We start from the raw sequence: 16,985 nt of genomic DNA on the forward strand, positions 1-16,985 counted from the left end.
CTGTAAGCGTGTATGTCAGCAATGAAGTGCAAATTTCTGCAGCAAAAACAACCCACAGTGCATAACGTCTGCAATCTTCACACGTGATGAATTCTCAGGGCATGAATTCAGCTCAGAGGAATATAAAAAATAACAACAACAAAACCAGGTGTGTTAAATGGAGGTCTTCTCTTCCCTCTCTGTCTTTAGCTCTGTTTCTGACTCACATCACCCAGGACACTTTGTGACATCTAAACCATGTAGAGCTACACCATGAATCAACACAAACTAACTCAAATGTCAATATACTTGTGCAAACACACTCAACTTGTTGGTTCTTGCCTAGTTAGTAACCTAATTCAAAGTTTGTCTAAGGTGGGCACTGCTGAAAGGGTCTCTCATCCTTTTTATTTATTGCTCTCAAGTTCTGAGATCAAAGCAAAGCATAATAATTCAAATTTTTAGAATACAAGCTCCTTGCTTGATTGCTTGACAAATTAGGGCCAGTTCACCAAAAAATGACAATGTTTATATCATATATTCATCCTTCTAAACTTTTTTTCTTTTATGGAACACAAAACAACATGTTTTGAAGAATGTTGCAAAGCATAAGCAGACATTCTGCCGGACATATTCTTTTATGTTCCACATAATAAAGAAAGTCATACAGTTAATGACCTAATTCAAAGTTTGACTAAGGTGGGCATTGCTGAAAGGGTCTCTCCCTTCCTTTTAATTCCAGATTTCAAAGATCTCAGGTTCTAGTTACTGGCGACTTTGTCCTGTAAGCCATATATTTTTTATTTTTTTTTGCAGCCGCAGTGGCGATTAAGCAGCCTATGAGCTCAGCAGAAAGGATTCTGGAAAATTCCTGAAGTAAGGAAAAGTATCTAAGTGCTACTCCCTCTCCTGACATTAACTCTCCCTGAATGCTTTAAGAGACTAGAATATCTCACAACGCAGAATGATAAACCTTTCCTTTCATTTCCTCCCTCCCCTTTTCAATCCTTACTGCCAAACGGTGAACAATTACCAGATTCCATTTGCCATTAAGTTAAAGCACTCAGGCACTTTTCATTAGCTGAGCTGGTCAGTGACCTGTGGATCAACTTCTGCCCACATGAATTCAGTTTTTCACAAACAGAACAGTCCATCTGTCTGAAGGAATAATGGTCTGCTGGTTCGAGATTAATGAAGTGGCTTCCAAGCACAAAATACCTAATTTAAAAGAGTAATTTGGTTACTATAAATCTGGGATGAGCAAATAGTGTCCATGTCCCTCTGTTTCTGCTTTCTGTCTTCTTGGTGGGGGCGGGGTGGGGGGGGGGGTGTGTCTATATATATATATATATATTTTTATTTTTTTTTTTTTTTTTTTTTTTTTAAATAAACCTTTTGCTTGGTTACCTGATGATTTTGGACCAGTTCACCAAAAAATTAAATTTTTTATCCTAAATTCACCCTAATGTGGTTCCAGACATGTAGGACTTTCTTTCTACCGTGGAGCACAAAACAAGATGTTTTAAAGAATGTTCATGCTGTACTTTTTGATGCAACGATTTTGCTAAACATCTCCTTTTATGTTCCACAGATTGGAATGACATGAAGGTGAGAACATGAACAGAATTTTCATTTTTAGGTGAATTATCTCTTAAAAAAATGCTAAACTGTTATTGATCTGAATGGCTCTTCAGGAACTTGCTGATACAGTGAGTTCTGCTAGAGTGTCCTGTCTTCAATTTGGGCAGTTCTGGATTAACAGTGTCTCACTTTTTAATCAGAGGGGATTGAGGGTTAATGAGTAGTGCTCACTAATCTAACCCCACTCGTAATTCTCTTCATAGTGCTTCCACTGGCTTCAGTCTCCATTGCAAGGTATTAGATCCTGCTCTAGATTACAAAAACTCATCCCTGTCAGACACTTTCACCAAAAATCATGGGATTATTTGTTCATGAAAGGAAGTTCATCCCAAAATCAAAATCTTGTCATTATTTACTCACTCTCATATCTTTTCAAACCTGCATTTCTTCCAAGAGTGAAAACACTATAAAATTAAAAAGTTTGGGGTCAGTAAGATTGTTTATGTTTTTGAAAGAAGCCTCCAATGCTCACCAAGGTTGCATTTGCAGTGTCACATGATCCTTCAGAAATCACTTTAATATGCTGCTCAAGAAACATTTCTTATCAACAATGTTGAAAACAATTGTGCTGCTTAATATTTTTGTGGAAACTGTAATCCATTTCTCCCTTTTTTAGGATTATTTTACAAATAGAAATTTAAAAGAACAGCATTTATTTGAAATTAATTATTTTGTAACATTTTAAACATCTTTACTGTCACTTTTTTTTTTTTTTTTGAATGAGTAACTTCTATACAGTCTTTCGAAATCATAACATAGCAATATAAAAAAAGCCAAATTAAATGTCAAACTGCATTATTTGGTGCTTCATGATGCTATAGAAGAACTTTTTTGTCTAAATGGTTCCATAAAGAACCTTTAACATCTGAAGAACCTTTCTATCACACAAAAGGTTCTTTGTGGCGAAAGAAGGTTCTTCAGATTACAAAAAGGTAAGAAAGAGATGGTTCTTAAAGAACCTTTGACTGAATGGTTCTTTGTGGAACCAAAAATGGTTCTTCTATGGCATCGCTGTGTAGAACCTTTTAAGCACCTTTATTTTTAAGAGTGTATTGTTCTTTGTGTAACATAGTGTGGTTTTTCTATTTTCAGTATATCTGTGGCTGATATGTTAATCAAATCAATCTGGGTGATCACTCATAGTCTAAGCATGGAAAATCCAAACAGCAGAAGCTTGAGTACAGACCAGCTTAGGATAAACTTAGTTGAGATGAGGAGACTGTGTCGTCTCCCTCCCTCTCTGTCCTCTTTCTTTCCCATAACCCTTTGTCTGGCTGAACCATGAGTAAGCAAGACCACCCAGCCATGAAATTTACTGGCTATGATACAGTTCTTTGTCTTGCTGCACCTGCTTGTGATAAACTTTCAAAGAGTGCTAACAGTAGATTAAACAAAAGACTGAACCATTTTACCTGCAGATAAACAGAAACCCCCTTTAAGAAAGCCGACTGCTGATAAACAAACCTCTCCCTTATCACTCTATCTGCCAGACATAAAACGGGCAAAGAAAAAAAAGAGAATGTATTTGTTTTCCAGATGTTTCTGTGAGGGCACGTTTAGGTAGAAATCATTAATATCAGATCACAGGTGATTATATTTTTGCCCTTGGATCTGGGAGGTTCTTTAAAGTGTTGTATTTATGTTACAGTATAACTTACATATAGTGTCCTTACAAACAGGTGGGTGTACTTCTGCCCTTTCTATGTTTAAATACTAATGTATGCATAGCATTTATTTAGAAAAAGAAACTTTAATTAGAGGAAAATGCACTCTCTTCATCTCTCAAGTTGGGAATTGTATCACCATTCATCCATTCATTCACTGTAGAACCATTCATCTGACATGCTGTGACCTGCGTTTGAACTTTAAGTCTAGAGAAAATTATTTATTATTTGGTTGGTTTTTTTGTAGTAATTATTTAGAAAGCGAGAGAGAGAAACACTTTTGAAGTGTAACTCATTGGTGTAGACTTCTACAATGTTTACAGTTGGGCAGAACTGAGAGACAGTTTGCTCCAAAAATAAGTTTCTGCTATTTTTAACTTTCTCTCATTCACTCTAGTTGTAAACACAGGTTAGCTACTAGAATAATGTCCAAGTTATTATTTTCGTTATAACAAAAGTGAATGATTGTATGGCTATATGATTCAACAAAGGCCAAAAAAAGTGCACTGGTACTAAAGGAAAAATATTGCATTAATTAGTCTATTGGTGGCTTTATAGAGCCATTTTGTCATTATATTTATCATCCATTTGTCATAAAAGTAAGTGTTTTTTTATTAACATTTTATATTAGCATTGATATTACCTATATAAGGCTTGGCATACATGTAGTCCAGAGTACATAATCATCAAAAAATTGTTTAACTCAATTTTTGAGAAACTAACTGAACTAAAATGAAATAAAAGTAGCTAAATAAAAATGACAAAAGCACAAAATAAAAATTACTAACGCCTAAACTAAAATTAAAATGAAAACTAAAATATATAAATTAAAGCTAATTATTAATAAAACTAATAATATAATAATATATAAATAACACTGGTTCAACTTTGAATTCAACATGGCCACCTGAGGCTTATACTAAATGTATGACATGGAAAATGAACCCAAACAATATTTAACAACTTAAATGCCTACTCTTTTCACAAACTATTACATGGCTTCAGAAGACTTCTTATTTTTTAAAGCTTTTTAAAATCATAGAGCATTAATCATATGGGCTATAGAGAAAATAGTGCATGCATCATCATTTTTATGAGAGCTTTACTCATCGTCCATCCATCCATCCATGAAAAAGAGCCATGTGAAAAGTTTCTGTCAAGTGTTAATGATTCAGCTTGAAAATGTTTCAAACATATGCCTATGACTATATGCCTTTAAAACTAAGGAGGACCTTTTACTGCCATAGTAGATACTAGATGGAAAGAATAGAGGCAAACGGATACACTACTCAAAAATAACAGAAACCAGGTTTTTCCTAGGCCAATCACACATTACTGAACAAAAGAATGACAAATAAGAGTAACACACTAATTTCTATGCTTGCATGTGTGTGCTCGTCAGAATGAATAACTAAAGGACAGACGTTAACCTCAAGAACGTCCTGTCCTTAATATCATCACAGTCTAAATCCCTACCTAGGGGTGTCCCGTTCCTGCAATTTCACTGAGCAGACATTTAATCATTTAACATAGAGGGATGTGACTGACAGGCATCAGAAGGCCGCTGAGGTGACAGGATTTGGGTCTTCATCACCACTTTAGAGCAACTTTGAGTTGACACGGTGCTCTTCAACCAAAACCAGCAGGATTAAAACGTACTGGGGTGGAATGTGATAAAGAGGTGCCTAATCACACACACAAACACATGCGCACACACAAACTGGCATTAATCTGCACCCCGCTGTGCTGGAATGGGGAGGCAATGTGATGGTGAGCCCATGTGTGTATTTTTGTGTGAGGAATGCAGCAAAAATCAACCCAGCTGCCGATCTAATCCCACAAAACCCATTTTCATATATGAATAAATATAAAACCAAACACCAAACATTTTTAGCGTAATACCATATGCAGTTCACTTACATTCAGATACTCCAAACCAAACAAGCTAATCTACTTAATACCCTAAATGCACATAAAACCTATGCAAACAAAACAGTATGTTCAATTTTTACTCACACCCACTCCAGGTGGATACTTCAACATCTTACCAAATATAATTATAATGACAAATAACAATGGTTACCTTTAAAACTAAATATCCATCCAATATTCGTCATAATATTAAGACTTTTCAACTTATGGCTAAAATCACAAAAAAGACAAACAATGTGTCACTTCGCTAGAAGATCTAAAACCTTGAGTAGGACAAAAAAATTTAATTTCTTCAGCAATAAGAATAAAAGGAGAGCAAATAGAGAAGCATTTTGCTTCACAAGAGATCTCAACACAGTCTCAAACAGTGCTATCATAAGCAAGTCTGCTATCATATGCCTGAGTTCATGATTTGCAGTCATACTGTACGTAAACGTCATGTCATTTGTTTCTATTTTCAAAACTTTTAAGCAGGGCTAATCTGCTGATTATGTCTTAGATTAGTCAATTAATCAGATTTTAAAAGGCAGCTTTTAATTTTGGCATTTTATTTAAAGTTATTCTTCATAAACTATACATTTTGTACAAAAAGAAAAAAATATATATTATTAATGATTTAATTGATTAGTTGTTGTGGGTTTACTCAGAATATTTTTTTTTTTCAAAGAAAAATCAAATAACATTTTTTTTTTTTAAATCTCCCGAAGAACATTTTCCTCCTAGAATTTTTCATTCAAATAATGAAAACATGAGATGTTTGATAAACAAAGATCAAAAGTGTCCAAACATCAGGTTTGGACAAATATGAAAAGTGCAGTTTTTGGGTATCCACCTTTGATGATTGATTACTTACTGGGTTGTGTGACTTGTTGCTGGATTATGGTTGCGGAAGACCCTTTAGGTGGACTGATTCTGCTCCTTGGTTGGCCCATCTCCTCCTCTTCCTTTATATTAGTGTTCTGTGGGCTTTGCGAATGTGTCGTTCCATTGACCGGAGGCCTCTGGCCAGGTATATTGCCCTCACTTCCTGTCCGCATCACTTTCTCCCCCATGCCGTGCATTCTGGGTCGGCCAGCAGGTGTATCCCGACGAGGCGAGGGGAGCTTGGAGCCAGGACCCACCGAGGATGGGCGAGCAAGTCGTGAAGGTTTAGACATAGTGTAGAAATGCTGGGTGAACTCGAGTGAATCCAATCAAGTCAGTTCATCAGTCACTCACTTGGTATTCCATTTGAGTTGTCCAATCAAATCACACTAGTAGAATATCCAAAACTGTGTTCCACAGGTGTCCAAATACAGCCTGGATTTCCACCGTATTCCGCAGAGAACGAATTGTCCTCTCCCTCCTTCTATCTCATCTCTTTTCCTTCCTGTCCCTCTGTGTCTTTACTCACCGAACGAGTCCAGACGAGTGCAGGTAGAAGAACCAGACGGAGGAACGAGGGGGAAGGGGTTAATCACCACCTTTCCAAAAGGAGCCTCCAGCATTCCCAAGTGTATGCGTGTGCGCCTCGGGATGACTGACAAGGGGACAAACGGAGATAAGCAGGCTGTTCCTATGTATCAGCGCATTCCAACACACAGTCTCAATCTCTCACTCGTTCTGCCCTCCTAAACTCTAACTCTCCTGCACTCGCTCTCCCCACCTTCTTTTTCATCTCGTCTAGATGCTCTCAGCTGGGAAAGGCAGAAAAAGTCTCAATGCTTAGGAGTAAAAAAGGAAAAGAATGAAAAGGGAGGAGAAAAGGTCTTCTGTTGCTGTCACAGCCGTGTATACTGATCCACATGTGACTCTCTCTCTCTCTCTCTCCACTGCTCTTTCAGTCTCCAGGCTAGAAGACCATTGCTGCGGTGCGTGCTGTAGAAAATTACACACATATACACACACACGTGCTTGGATATTTCTGGAGAATTACAAAGCGGCAGAAAGGAAAGTGGGATTACACTAGCATAGCTGGTACTTGAGCTCTGCAGTTGGTGTGGTGTTTGTGTACATATCAAAGCAAGGCATGTTGGAAGCTTTACTTTGGGCTCAAAAGGGTTGGAAATGGAGGGAAAATCCTGTTTGCTGTTCTCAAAACAAGCACAAACACACTTGAAATAAGTTTGCACAACTAAATATCAAAAAAGAGAGTGACAGAACAACTTGCATTTCATTATGACAGTAAAATATATTAGGGATTTCATTTTATCATCATTTTATGTTTTAAAAATTTATCCTAAAACGTTCTTTTTTTAAATTATTATTTTTAGGTTTTAATGAATTTAAAGTCCCTGAGAGTGTTTTTATTCTCATTATTTAGTCTCATCTAATCAAATCTAACTTCATATGCTGAGCTTGAAAAAAAGTCTTATCATCCATCTCTCTTCACGGCTCGGATTTTCTTTCTAAAAAATTGTTTGGCAAATAACATTGTCTTACAGAATAACTGTCAGAGTACTTTTTACCCAGGGTGATGCCCAAAGTAAATACAAATCTGATGCATCTCGATTTATCATAAACAATAAATGTAATTTACTATAAAAACACACACTATACTATATATCCTGAGTATGAGTCTGAAAGGTTTTGAATGGATAACCTACTAACCCAAAAGCCTGTGCCTCTCTCCACTGCTTCTGTGATTCCATTTCACAGAAAAGCCCAGATCAAACCATCCAGCGGCGGGATATTTACCTTTGGATTTCATACCCAGGGAGTTTGGAGGGGAAAAAATTTGGCTGCCACACAATCCATAAAAAACATACATACACATCTAGACAAGAGATTTGAATGTAGAATATTTCACCACTGGATTAAACCCCCGCTGACATGGCTTCAAAACATTTGGCCATCTGGACAAACCATACATCAATCATTTCAACATGACAAAGCAATCATATTCGACCATATCTATGTAGCGAGTATGTTTGTGGAGTGGGAACTGACCTATTTCGGAAGCAACAAACAGATATATGAAAAATTATAATTTCACAAAAATGGACATTCCTTGCAGTTTTTTCAAGTATATGCATATCAATGCAGGGAAAACCATACTAACATATAATGGCAGACTTTTGACCTACATTTCATCTCTGCTAAAACCTAATGACCTTTGACCATGCTATACACAAAACAGATGGGCCCATTTTACAGATTCAAACCTGCAAAATGCAGATGTTATTTGTGTGGTATGCATGTGTGCCTCAGTCAGTGTGTATATGCATTGCGTGTGTTTTGGGGTAATTTAAAAGCCCTCTAATAATACGCTATATATTTGGCACCCTGTAAGAACTCCATTCACGGTTACAGTTCAATGTAAGCTATATTTAACCCTCTAAATAATATACGACCTATGAGACTGCTATGAAATTTCTCATTCATCTTACCCTGGTACTTTAAATTAGAATAATTTCTGCTAATATGTTCTTAACAATGAGTCCTATTCATGAAACAAGCAAAATGCAACTGTGTATAAATTATATATTATTGATTATTATTTAGGTTACACTTTATTTTAAGGTGTCCTTATTACAATGTTGTTATATATTTAATATTAATTAACTAAATGGACTTACTATATGGTTAGGGTTAGGATTAACCATATTTGTTATTATAATAGTAAGTCCATGTAACATGTAACAAGGACACCTTAAAATAAAGTGTAACCATTATTTAGTCAGGATTTTGGACCTGTGTGTTTTGCTCCGTGTGATCCAGTTTCTCCCCTCATGTTGATTGTTAATTTGATTCCAGGTGTGTCTCCTTAGTCCCTCGTTATCCTGTATTTAGAAGCTCCAGTCCATTCAGTTAGTGTTTGTCGGGTCTACTCGTTGTGTTCTTGTGTTCCTGCTGTTTCCATTGTGGATTATCCCCTGTGTTTCCTGGATTAAAGACTATTGTTTGTACTCTACGTTTCTCTCTCGTTCCTTCCAGCATAGATCGTGACAGAAGACCCAACCGAAACCGTAACCTCCGTGTCTACACTCTGTTTTTGTTTTTCATTTTTCTCAGTGTTTTTGTTTCCGTAGTGTTTCCCTAATGGATCCCATCCTACGCCCTGAATTCAACCTCCTCCTGCTGGAGCAGGGGGAAAAATCGCTCGGGGGTCATACAAGACTGTTTCTGGCTATTGCCCATCTCACCACCTACCCGGACAATGCGCTCTGTGCGTTCTATGACACCAGCCTCAACACCTCGTGCAGAGTGCCGTTGTCCGAAGATGGCCCTCGAGTGGAATTCACTGCCTTTGTGGAGTGGACACTGGCGAGAAATGGATCTCTGTTCCCCGCAGGTTTCCAGGAGTATATCGCCAGAGCCACTCCCGACCCAGAGCCCAGCCAACCATCTCCCCGATGCATGGAGCGCATGCCCGAGCCCATCGCTGACAGAGAGCCGGAGCCCGAATGCCCGCCCTCCTGCCCAGTCCTGCCTCCTCCTCCGCTGTTGTCTGGCAGCCCCCCTGCTCACCCTCAGCTCACCATCTATGCAGTGCAAGCTCCACAGGACTGCCATCCTCCAGTGTCATCGTGGCTGGAGTTTACCTTGACACTGCCTCCAGCCTCCGAGACCTGAACTCTACCTCAGCCCATTGACCTGTTGGCTCCACCATGACTTCTAGCTCCCTCCTCTCCACCATGGCCCGACAGTCCACTAGCTCCACCGGGCTCCCTCATTCCTCCGGCTCCGCCTTGGTCTGGTATCGACCATCCTGTGACTCTGGCTTAGCCTCGTCCCTTCATCCCTCTGTCTCCATCAGGCTCCTTCGTCCCCTCAGCTCCACCTCAGTCCTCTGCTGTGGCCTCCCGCATCCACATCTTTGTGTCGGTCGCCGGTGCCATCGGCTCCGGCTAGGACCTCCAGATCCTCCTCATCACCCTGGCTCGTCAGCTCACCCTCTCGGGCTCCTCGACCACCTGCTCCACCACCGTTGGCCGGCCCCCTGGAGTTGGTGGCCATTTCTCCTCCATGGCTCCTCCCTCCGTCGGCTCCACCATGGGCCGTCATTATGGCTGTGGCCTCGGTCCAGCTGGGCTCCTCCTGCTCCAAGTCCCATCTGTCTCCTCCCTGGCTCCTCCCTCCTTCGTCTCCTCCCTGCAATCTGTCTGCAGGCACCCTCCCGGGTGCCCATCCTCCTCCTGAGCCTCCTCCTTAGTTCCCACCCATACCCCCCCCCCCCACCCATACCCCCCCCCCCCCACGGTGCGAGGACACACCTTCCGGGAGGGGGGCTATATGTCAGGATTATGGACCTGTGTGTGTTTTGCTCCTTGTGACCCAGTTTCTCCCCTCATGTTGATTGTTAATTTGATTCCAGGTGTGTCTCCTTAGTCCCTTGTTATCCTGTGTTTAAAAGCCCCAGTCCATTCAGTAAGTGTTTGTCAGTTCTACTCGTTCCTGCCATTTTCATTGTGGATTATCCCCTGTGTTTCCTGAATTAAAGACTATTGTTTGTACTCCACGTTTCCCTCTCGTTCCTCCCAGCACAGATCGTGACATATTTATTACATATATTTTAATTAAATTATATGCTTTATTTTATGTTAATTTATTTATTTTAATATTTAATATTATTATTAAATATTAATAAGTTGCATTAAAAACATTAATTAATTTTGTTTAAATCATTCATTAAATTAATTTGTAAGTACACTGAACTGAACAAAAGATTTTGCATACAGTTAGGTAGTTTTGGTAAGTGGATCTGAGTAAGTCTAAAAAAAAAATAGATTCTTAGAGAGCGGTGATCTCATTCAATCTCCTTGTCCTTAGTTACTAAACAATCCAGAGCAAACAGAGAGTGTGTATTAGGTAAAAAAGAGTTTCCCAGAAGCAAACAGATACATCATTATATTTTGAGTGTCTCATACCTGACTATCAGCAGGGTGAATCATTACTGTCGCGACATGAAAAGGGTTGGTGTGTGTGTGTTTTCATGCCCCCAGGGGCCAGTTTCTTCAAGCACATTGAGATTTTCATGGGCCAGAACTGATTTCACCACAAGACGTGCACAGCTCCTCAAGTTTTTCCTGTTGATGTAATCACAGACTATCATGGGAGTCTCACTGTGTCTTTGAAAGGGGTCGGCTGGGTAATAGCACACATTACTGTACCAATAATAATTTTACTTATAACAATTTTATGGATATTTAAATATAATTACTGGTGTTCACTAAGGCAAACGTCACTATTTCTGTATATTTTTATCATTTAACCTGACTACGTCTATTGTTGTTTTACTATTTAGTAACAGTAATTCCAGTCAACTTATATGATTACATAATTTACAACTTGTGTCCCTAAAATAGACCATTTAACCTTTTTAATCTTCACACCTTCTTAACTCATCACCTCACCTCCTCAGAGACACATACTACATAGTTATTTCTCCAGATGTCTATAATGACTATTCCTGACTCGCAGCTCTTTCATTAACACCATCTCGGTTTTTGCGACAGGAGACGAGCTCACCTGAGGTAAAAATGACTCTTCAACATTTATGAACACTGAAGTGATTCTGGACTAATACTGTACATTTCCCTTGCCATCAGGAATAAAGTTCAGACATGTCTCACTCCTACAGTCACCATCACACAGTTCTGCTAATTAGCCTAAGTGAATAAATGTCTGAGATACTCTGTGATAACTTTCAGGTAGTCAAAAGGCTCATAAAGAGTTTAACCAGCAGACATACAATTATACCTGACATTCCTCAGTAATGAGCTGCACATCAGCTCCACTATGAAGATATACTGGGCCTGAAATTCCAGATAATATGGAGGAGGAAGAGAACAATTAACTGCCTAAGCCATATCAAAATTTTAAGTTGAAAATAGTGAACAACGTGACACACTGCGGCCTTGAGTGAGCAGAGGCCGGAGGCCTAGAGTGAGCCGCGGTCTAGAGTGTTCCGCGGCCGGCTTGAATGAGCAGAGGCGGGCGGCTTGAGAATGGTGCCGCAGGCAGATTCTACGAAGGAGCGTACCTTGGTCTTGTAGCAACCACATGTGACGACCACGGGCTGGACGCCGCTTTGTCCACGGTGAAAGCCGATTCGGCGATCCACAGTGCAAAGTTGATGTATTTCCTCAGCGACCAGCACGGATCAGCCCCAGGCATGACGAAGTGGATATCGTCCTCTTTTGGAAGGCCAAACAAAGTAGTTTCACTTTCACAGTGAAACACACAGCATCTATACGACATGGCAGTGGCGGCAACAACAATACTACAACGAAAATAAAAGGTATGCCTTCTTTCTTTGCGTGAACATCTGAGCGGCGTTATGCAAATCTTCCCACATACTGATGTAGATATGTGGTGGCGTGTTAGAACGAGCCATTTCAGGGGGGCATGGACGAGTGTTAACTTTTAAAAAGAATATCTCTTTGGATTTAAGACTTTAGTCTTAGGTCAAGGTTACTAATGATTTGTTAATTGCTTCAGATTCTGGTTATCTTTCAATTTTGATCCTTCTTGATTTCAGTGCCGCCTTTGACACTGTAGTTCATTCGGTTTTAATTACTCGGCTAGAAACTGTTTTTGGGGTCTGTGATACTGCACTTAATTGGTTCAAGTCCTACCTCTCTGATCATGAGCAATTTGTGTCTATGGTGGATTTAGGTCTAAAACCGGTGTTGTGCAATCTGGAGTCCCTCAGGGATAAATTTTGGGCCCCTTGCTTTTCAACATCTATATTTTTCCACTTGGTCAGCTTTTGAGATCTCTTTGTCTAAAATTTCACCTTTATGCAGACTATACTCAGATTTACATACACACTTAACCTAATGACACTGTGCCTGTTGATTTTATTTCCACATGTATTTCTAGGATAAAAGAATGGATGTCATAAAAATTTCTTTGTCTTAACAGTGAAAAAACTGAGGTTATGCTCATTGGTTCACCCCACCAATTACGTAAAGCTGGGTCGGTTACTTTGCCTGTTGATGGTTCAGTTATGGAGTTTAAACCAAAACTAAAGCATTTAGGGGTGATTTTCGATTCAAATCTAACTTTTGAGCCACATGTTCAAAACACTGTTAAAACATGGTTTTTTAATCTTAGATATATTGTTTGGGTGTGTTTTTTGATTTATTTTTCTTTTGCTGAGAGGTTGATAAACACTTTTGTGTTTACCAGGATTGATTATTGTAAAAAGCTACCTTAAACAAATTGCAGGTAGTGCAAAATTCGGCTGCTAGAATCCTTACTAGAGCTAGGATGAGAGATCATATTACTCCAATCTTGTAGTCTTTACACTGGCTCCCTGTTAGTTTTAGGGTTGATTTTAAAATTTTGATGCTTACTTAAAAAGGCTTTGCATGGGTTGGCACCTCAATATTTGTCTGAGCTTTTAATTCCTTATACTCCAACATGTGACCTTCTCTCATCTGAAACTGGCCTTTTAAATGTTCCATTAACCCGTTTAAGATTGATGGGCGATAGGGCTTTTTCTTCATTAGCTCCAAAACTGTGGAATTCTTTACCTATTGAGATAAGGCAAGTTAAAACTATTATTATTTTACACAGTGTATTATTTGTTTTTGTTCAGCGCTTTGAGACCTACATTTAAAGGCACTATATAAAATAAAGTTTATTATTATTATTATTATTATATTATTATTTGCAACTTCACAGATCTTCTTTATTCACCAAGAGCTTGTAACACTCCAAAGAGAAAGGAAAATTTGAAATTGCATCATATGACCCCTTTAGCTTAACAACTACCTTACTAACTAAATAAGCAGCAAATTAGGAGTTTATTGAGGTCAAAAGTCATAGTTAATGGTTTGTTAAAAGCGAGAATTGGACCTTAAAATAAAGCGTGACCACTTTTTTAATAGATAGATGGAAGATCAGTAAACTTTATGTGTATTAAACTCATATAGACATGTAATTACAAGTAGTATCATATTTAAACTTTCAAAGGACATTGAAAGATGGTATTGTAGTGTTGTATTTAATTAAAAATAAAATATGATTAAAATGCTTACAGAAAAGAAAAACACAAAAGCCTGCAACAGTGTATGACAGCAAAATGATTTGCTGAGTTTCCTGACCTCTGTGTCTCTGGGGCCCCCATGTGGCCTGACCATTAAACTCCATCTCCATTTGGTACATTGGAGTGAATTGAAGCGAATTAACATTTGCTCTGGATTTTATCAGCATTTTTGAGTCATTTTGGGGTGTTTAGAATTCTCTCGCCATTATCAATAAGCATTTCTTTCCACAGGTGTAGGTGAAAAACCTCCCTCGCTGTGTTACAAAAAAGCAAGAAATATCTCACTGTCTTGACATCCGTCCAAGACCTAGTTTTACAAGCAGAAGAGTCAACACACTCCACTGAGCAAATGTGAAGTATATATCTTTCGTGATTATACTGAGCAGTCCACATACATTGATTGCATTTTTTTAATACTGCTGGGAGAATTGCAATTACAAAAGACCCCAATTTGTACATTTAAATGCGTATTCCTTCTGTTCTCCAATAAACCTTTTTGCCATTTGTTAACTCCTTGCTTTATTAAGACCAATGCGCAATAAGTTAGCAAAGCTAGAAGAGTAATGGTGGAGGAGCTCTTGAGGGGGATGTAAATAAGGGACAGTGACAGCAGCCTTATGGGCTTATTGATTTTAGCACAGCGATCTGTGCTAGGCTAATACAGGTCTGAGAGGTGAGCACAGAACCGTTACAGAGCTGCCAAACAAACCAAGAGAAGGATTCCAGACGGAAGAAAAATCTCAGTCTAAATCAATTGTGCCATTTTTATATTCAAATCAAAATCAATGCTTTTCAAACGAATACTACTGTCGCTTAGACACGTTTTAGATTTTGTACCTTTATGTACATTAAACACTATGAAATTGGTATTGCATGCAACATTGAGAAAATGGATAGGAGATTACGTTCTATGTTCTATGAAGCAAATTCATTTAAAATGGTGAATGTGATTTCTGAGCATGAAATCAAGCGCTCTTGTGTAAGACTAATTATGCTGCTTTTCTAAAGGAGAGACAGAGAATCAGAACAGAAATAACGTTTGAGAAGAAAATGCTGTATTTGCAATAGCTGAAATGTGTATTCAGCTTTTCATTGGGCTTCTGTTCAGTGAGGTGATTGTCGTCTAGCATAGCTAGACTTTTTAATATATGCATTCCAAGATCTGCTCATATAGGCAGTGAGAGACGTCTGACTGACATACAAAAGTCTGACGTCGGTAAATCTCAGTGCACTATACTGAGTAAAAATTAATTTCTTCTTCTCCTTTTCATCAAATAAATAAATAAATATATAAATCGAAAGGTAGTCATGTGACATTTGTTACAATGAATAAATAAATAAATAAAAACTATATACATAAATACACATAAAACGTCTCAGGTAATGTATGTAACCATGGTTCCTCGAAGGAACGAGACGCTGCGTCGGAGGACGCTTTGGGAACGCCCTTCAGCATGACTGGCCCTGAATCATGTGTGTAATCAGTCTAATGGATGGGAGAGACATCATAGGCGGGTGATGTCAGAGACCAGGAAGCTTAAAAGCACATGCAGCAAAGCCGGCATTTAGCCTCTAGGGATGAAGCAAGTGCAGGCAGAGATGCTGGAAGTGTGGCACAGCAACGCAGCATCTCATTCCTTCGAGGAACCATGGTTACAAGCATAACCTGAGACGTTCCTCTTCAGGAACTCAAGCTGCGTCGGAGGACGCTTTGGGAACAAGAAAGCCCACGACACCAGGAAACATTTAACCAGAGGGTGTCTGCCCATTGACTGGCCACCGAGAGGGGCGCGGTAGGCCGCCATGGCCGCCACTTGACCTTCTGGGTGGATTGGGTCAACCCTGCGGAGAGAAGGGCCTGAAGGAACTCCAGAACTGTACCAACCGGGCAGTTAACTGGGGAGCTGGCGGTCTCCGCACCAGGAGGTGAAAAGTTTCCACCTCAAGGCATACAGTTTCCTCATGGAAAGAGCTCTGGATTGGAGGATGGTCTCAGCAACCTCGGTTGAGAGACTGGAAGCTACGAGCTGTGCCCGCTCAGGGGCCACATCAATAACTTCCAACTCTGAGCGGGGGCGTACCCTCCGACTGTGAGAGCAGGTCCCTCCTGATGGGAATCTCCCCTGGAGAGCCATCTAGGAGGGAAATAAAGTCCGAGAACCATACTCGGCCCGGCCAGAATGGGGCTACTAACAGCAGAAGGACCCTGTCCAGGTGCACTCTCTCCAGAACTCCCGGGAGCAGAGCAATCAGGGGAAAGGCGTACAGACGAAGCCTTGGCCACATCTGTACCATGGCATCCAGCCCCAATGGAGCCGCTCTTCCCCAGAGGGGCCTGCCCTCCGAGGTCCTGAACCACAGCATCAGGACTCTCATTGCTGAAGTCTCCTATTAAAAACAACGGTCCTCAGACCCACATCGTCTGCTAGGAAGACTAGACCAGAGCCTGCTCGGGGCAGGACCCAATGAAGCACACTTGGCAGGGGCTCCCACACCGCCATGTGACCTCCTAAGGGAACCAGTCTCACGACACTGGCCTCTGGTGCACCTAGAGCAGCTAGGTCGGTGCCCTGAAGCGGCGGACCAGCAGGGGACGACCGTACTAGCTGGTCTAGAGACCTCCGTAGAGGTAGTGAGCCTCTTAGTACCACTATGTTTCGGGCAGTAACTGAGAGAAGCGCATGCCGGAAACCGGTGCGCCCTGGAACAGGGTTGGCAGACTGATCTCCTGAGGGGACTGAGGAGAGACGGGCTCCGTGTAATGCAGTGTACACCGCTCTTCCCCAGAGGGA

At 40.1% G+C, this 16,985-nt stretch overlaps 1 protein-coding gene across 10 annotated transcripts in view; it reads right to left on the bottom strand.

Moving 5' to 3' along the window:
- Nucleotides 1-16,985, bottom strand: part of LOC109063041 (sickle tail protein-like) — a 134,962-nt gene that overhangs the window by 87,811 nt on the left and 30,166 nt on the right. For 3 of the 10 annotated variants that reach the window (XM_042751817.1, XM_042751816.1, XM_042751813.1), the window contains exon 1: nucleotides 6,070-8,072. The exons of 1 other annotated variant lie outside the window; for it this stretch is intronic. In XM_042751817.1, the coding sequence (XP_042607751.1) occupies nucleotides 6,070-6,373 (304 nt within the window). In that variant the 5' untranslated portion in view covers nucleotides 6,374-8,072. Of the gene's footprint in view, nucleotides 1-6,069; nucleotides 8,073-16,985 lie in introns of those variants that run through there. 6 more of the 10 variants (XM_042751815.1, XM_042751814.1, XM_042751827.1 and 3 more) reach the window with 4 other exon arrangements.

The sequence above is a fragment of the Cyprinus carpio genome, chromosome B24, assembly GCF_018340385.1.
Source record: "Cyprinus carpio isolate SPL01 chromosome B24, ASM1834038v1, whole genome shotgun sequence".
Taxonomy (NCBI): domain Eukaryota; kingdom Metazoa; phylum Chordata; class Actinopteri; order Cypriniformes; family Cyprinidae; genus Cyprinus; species Cyprinus carpio.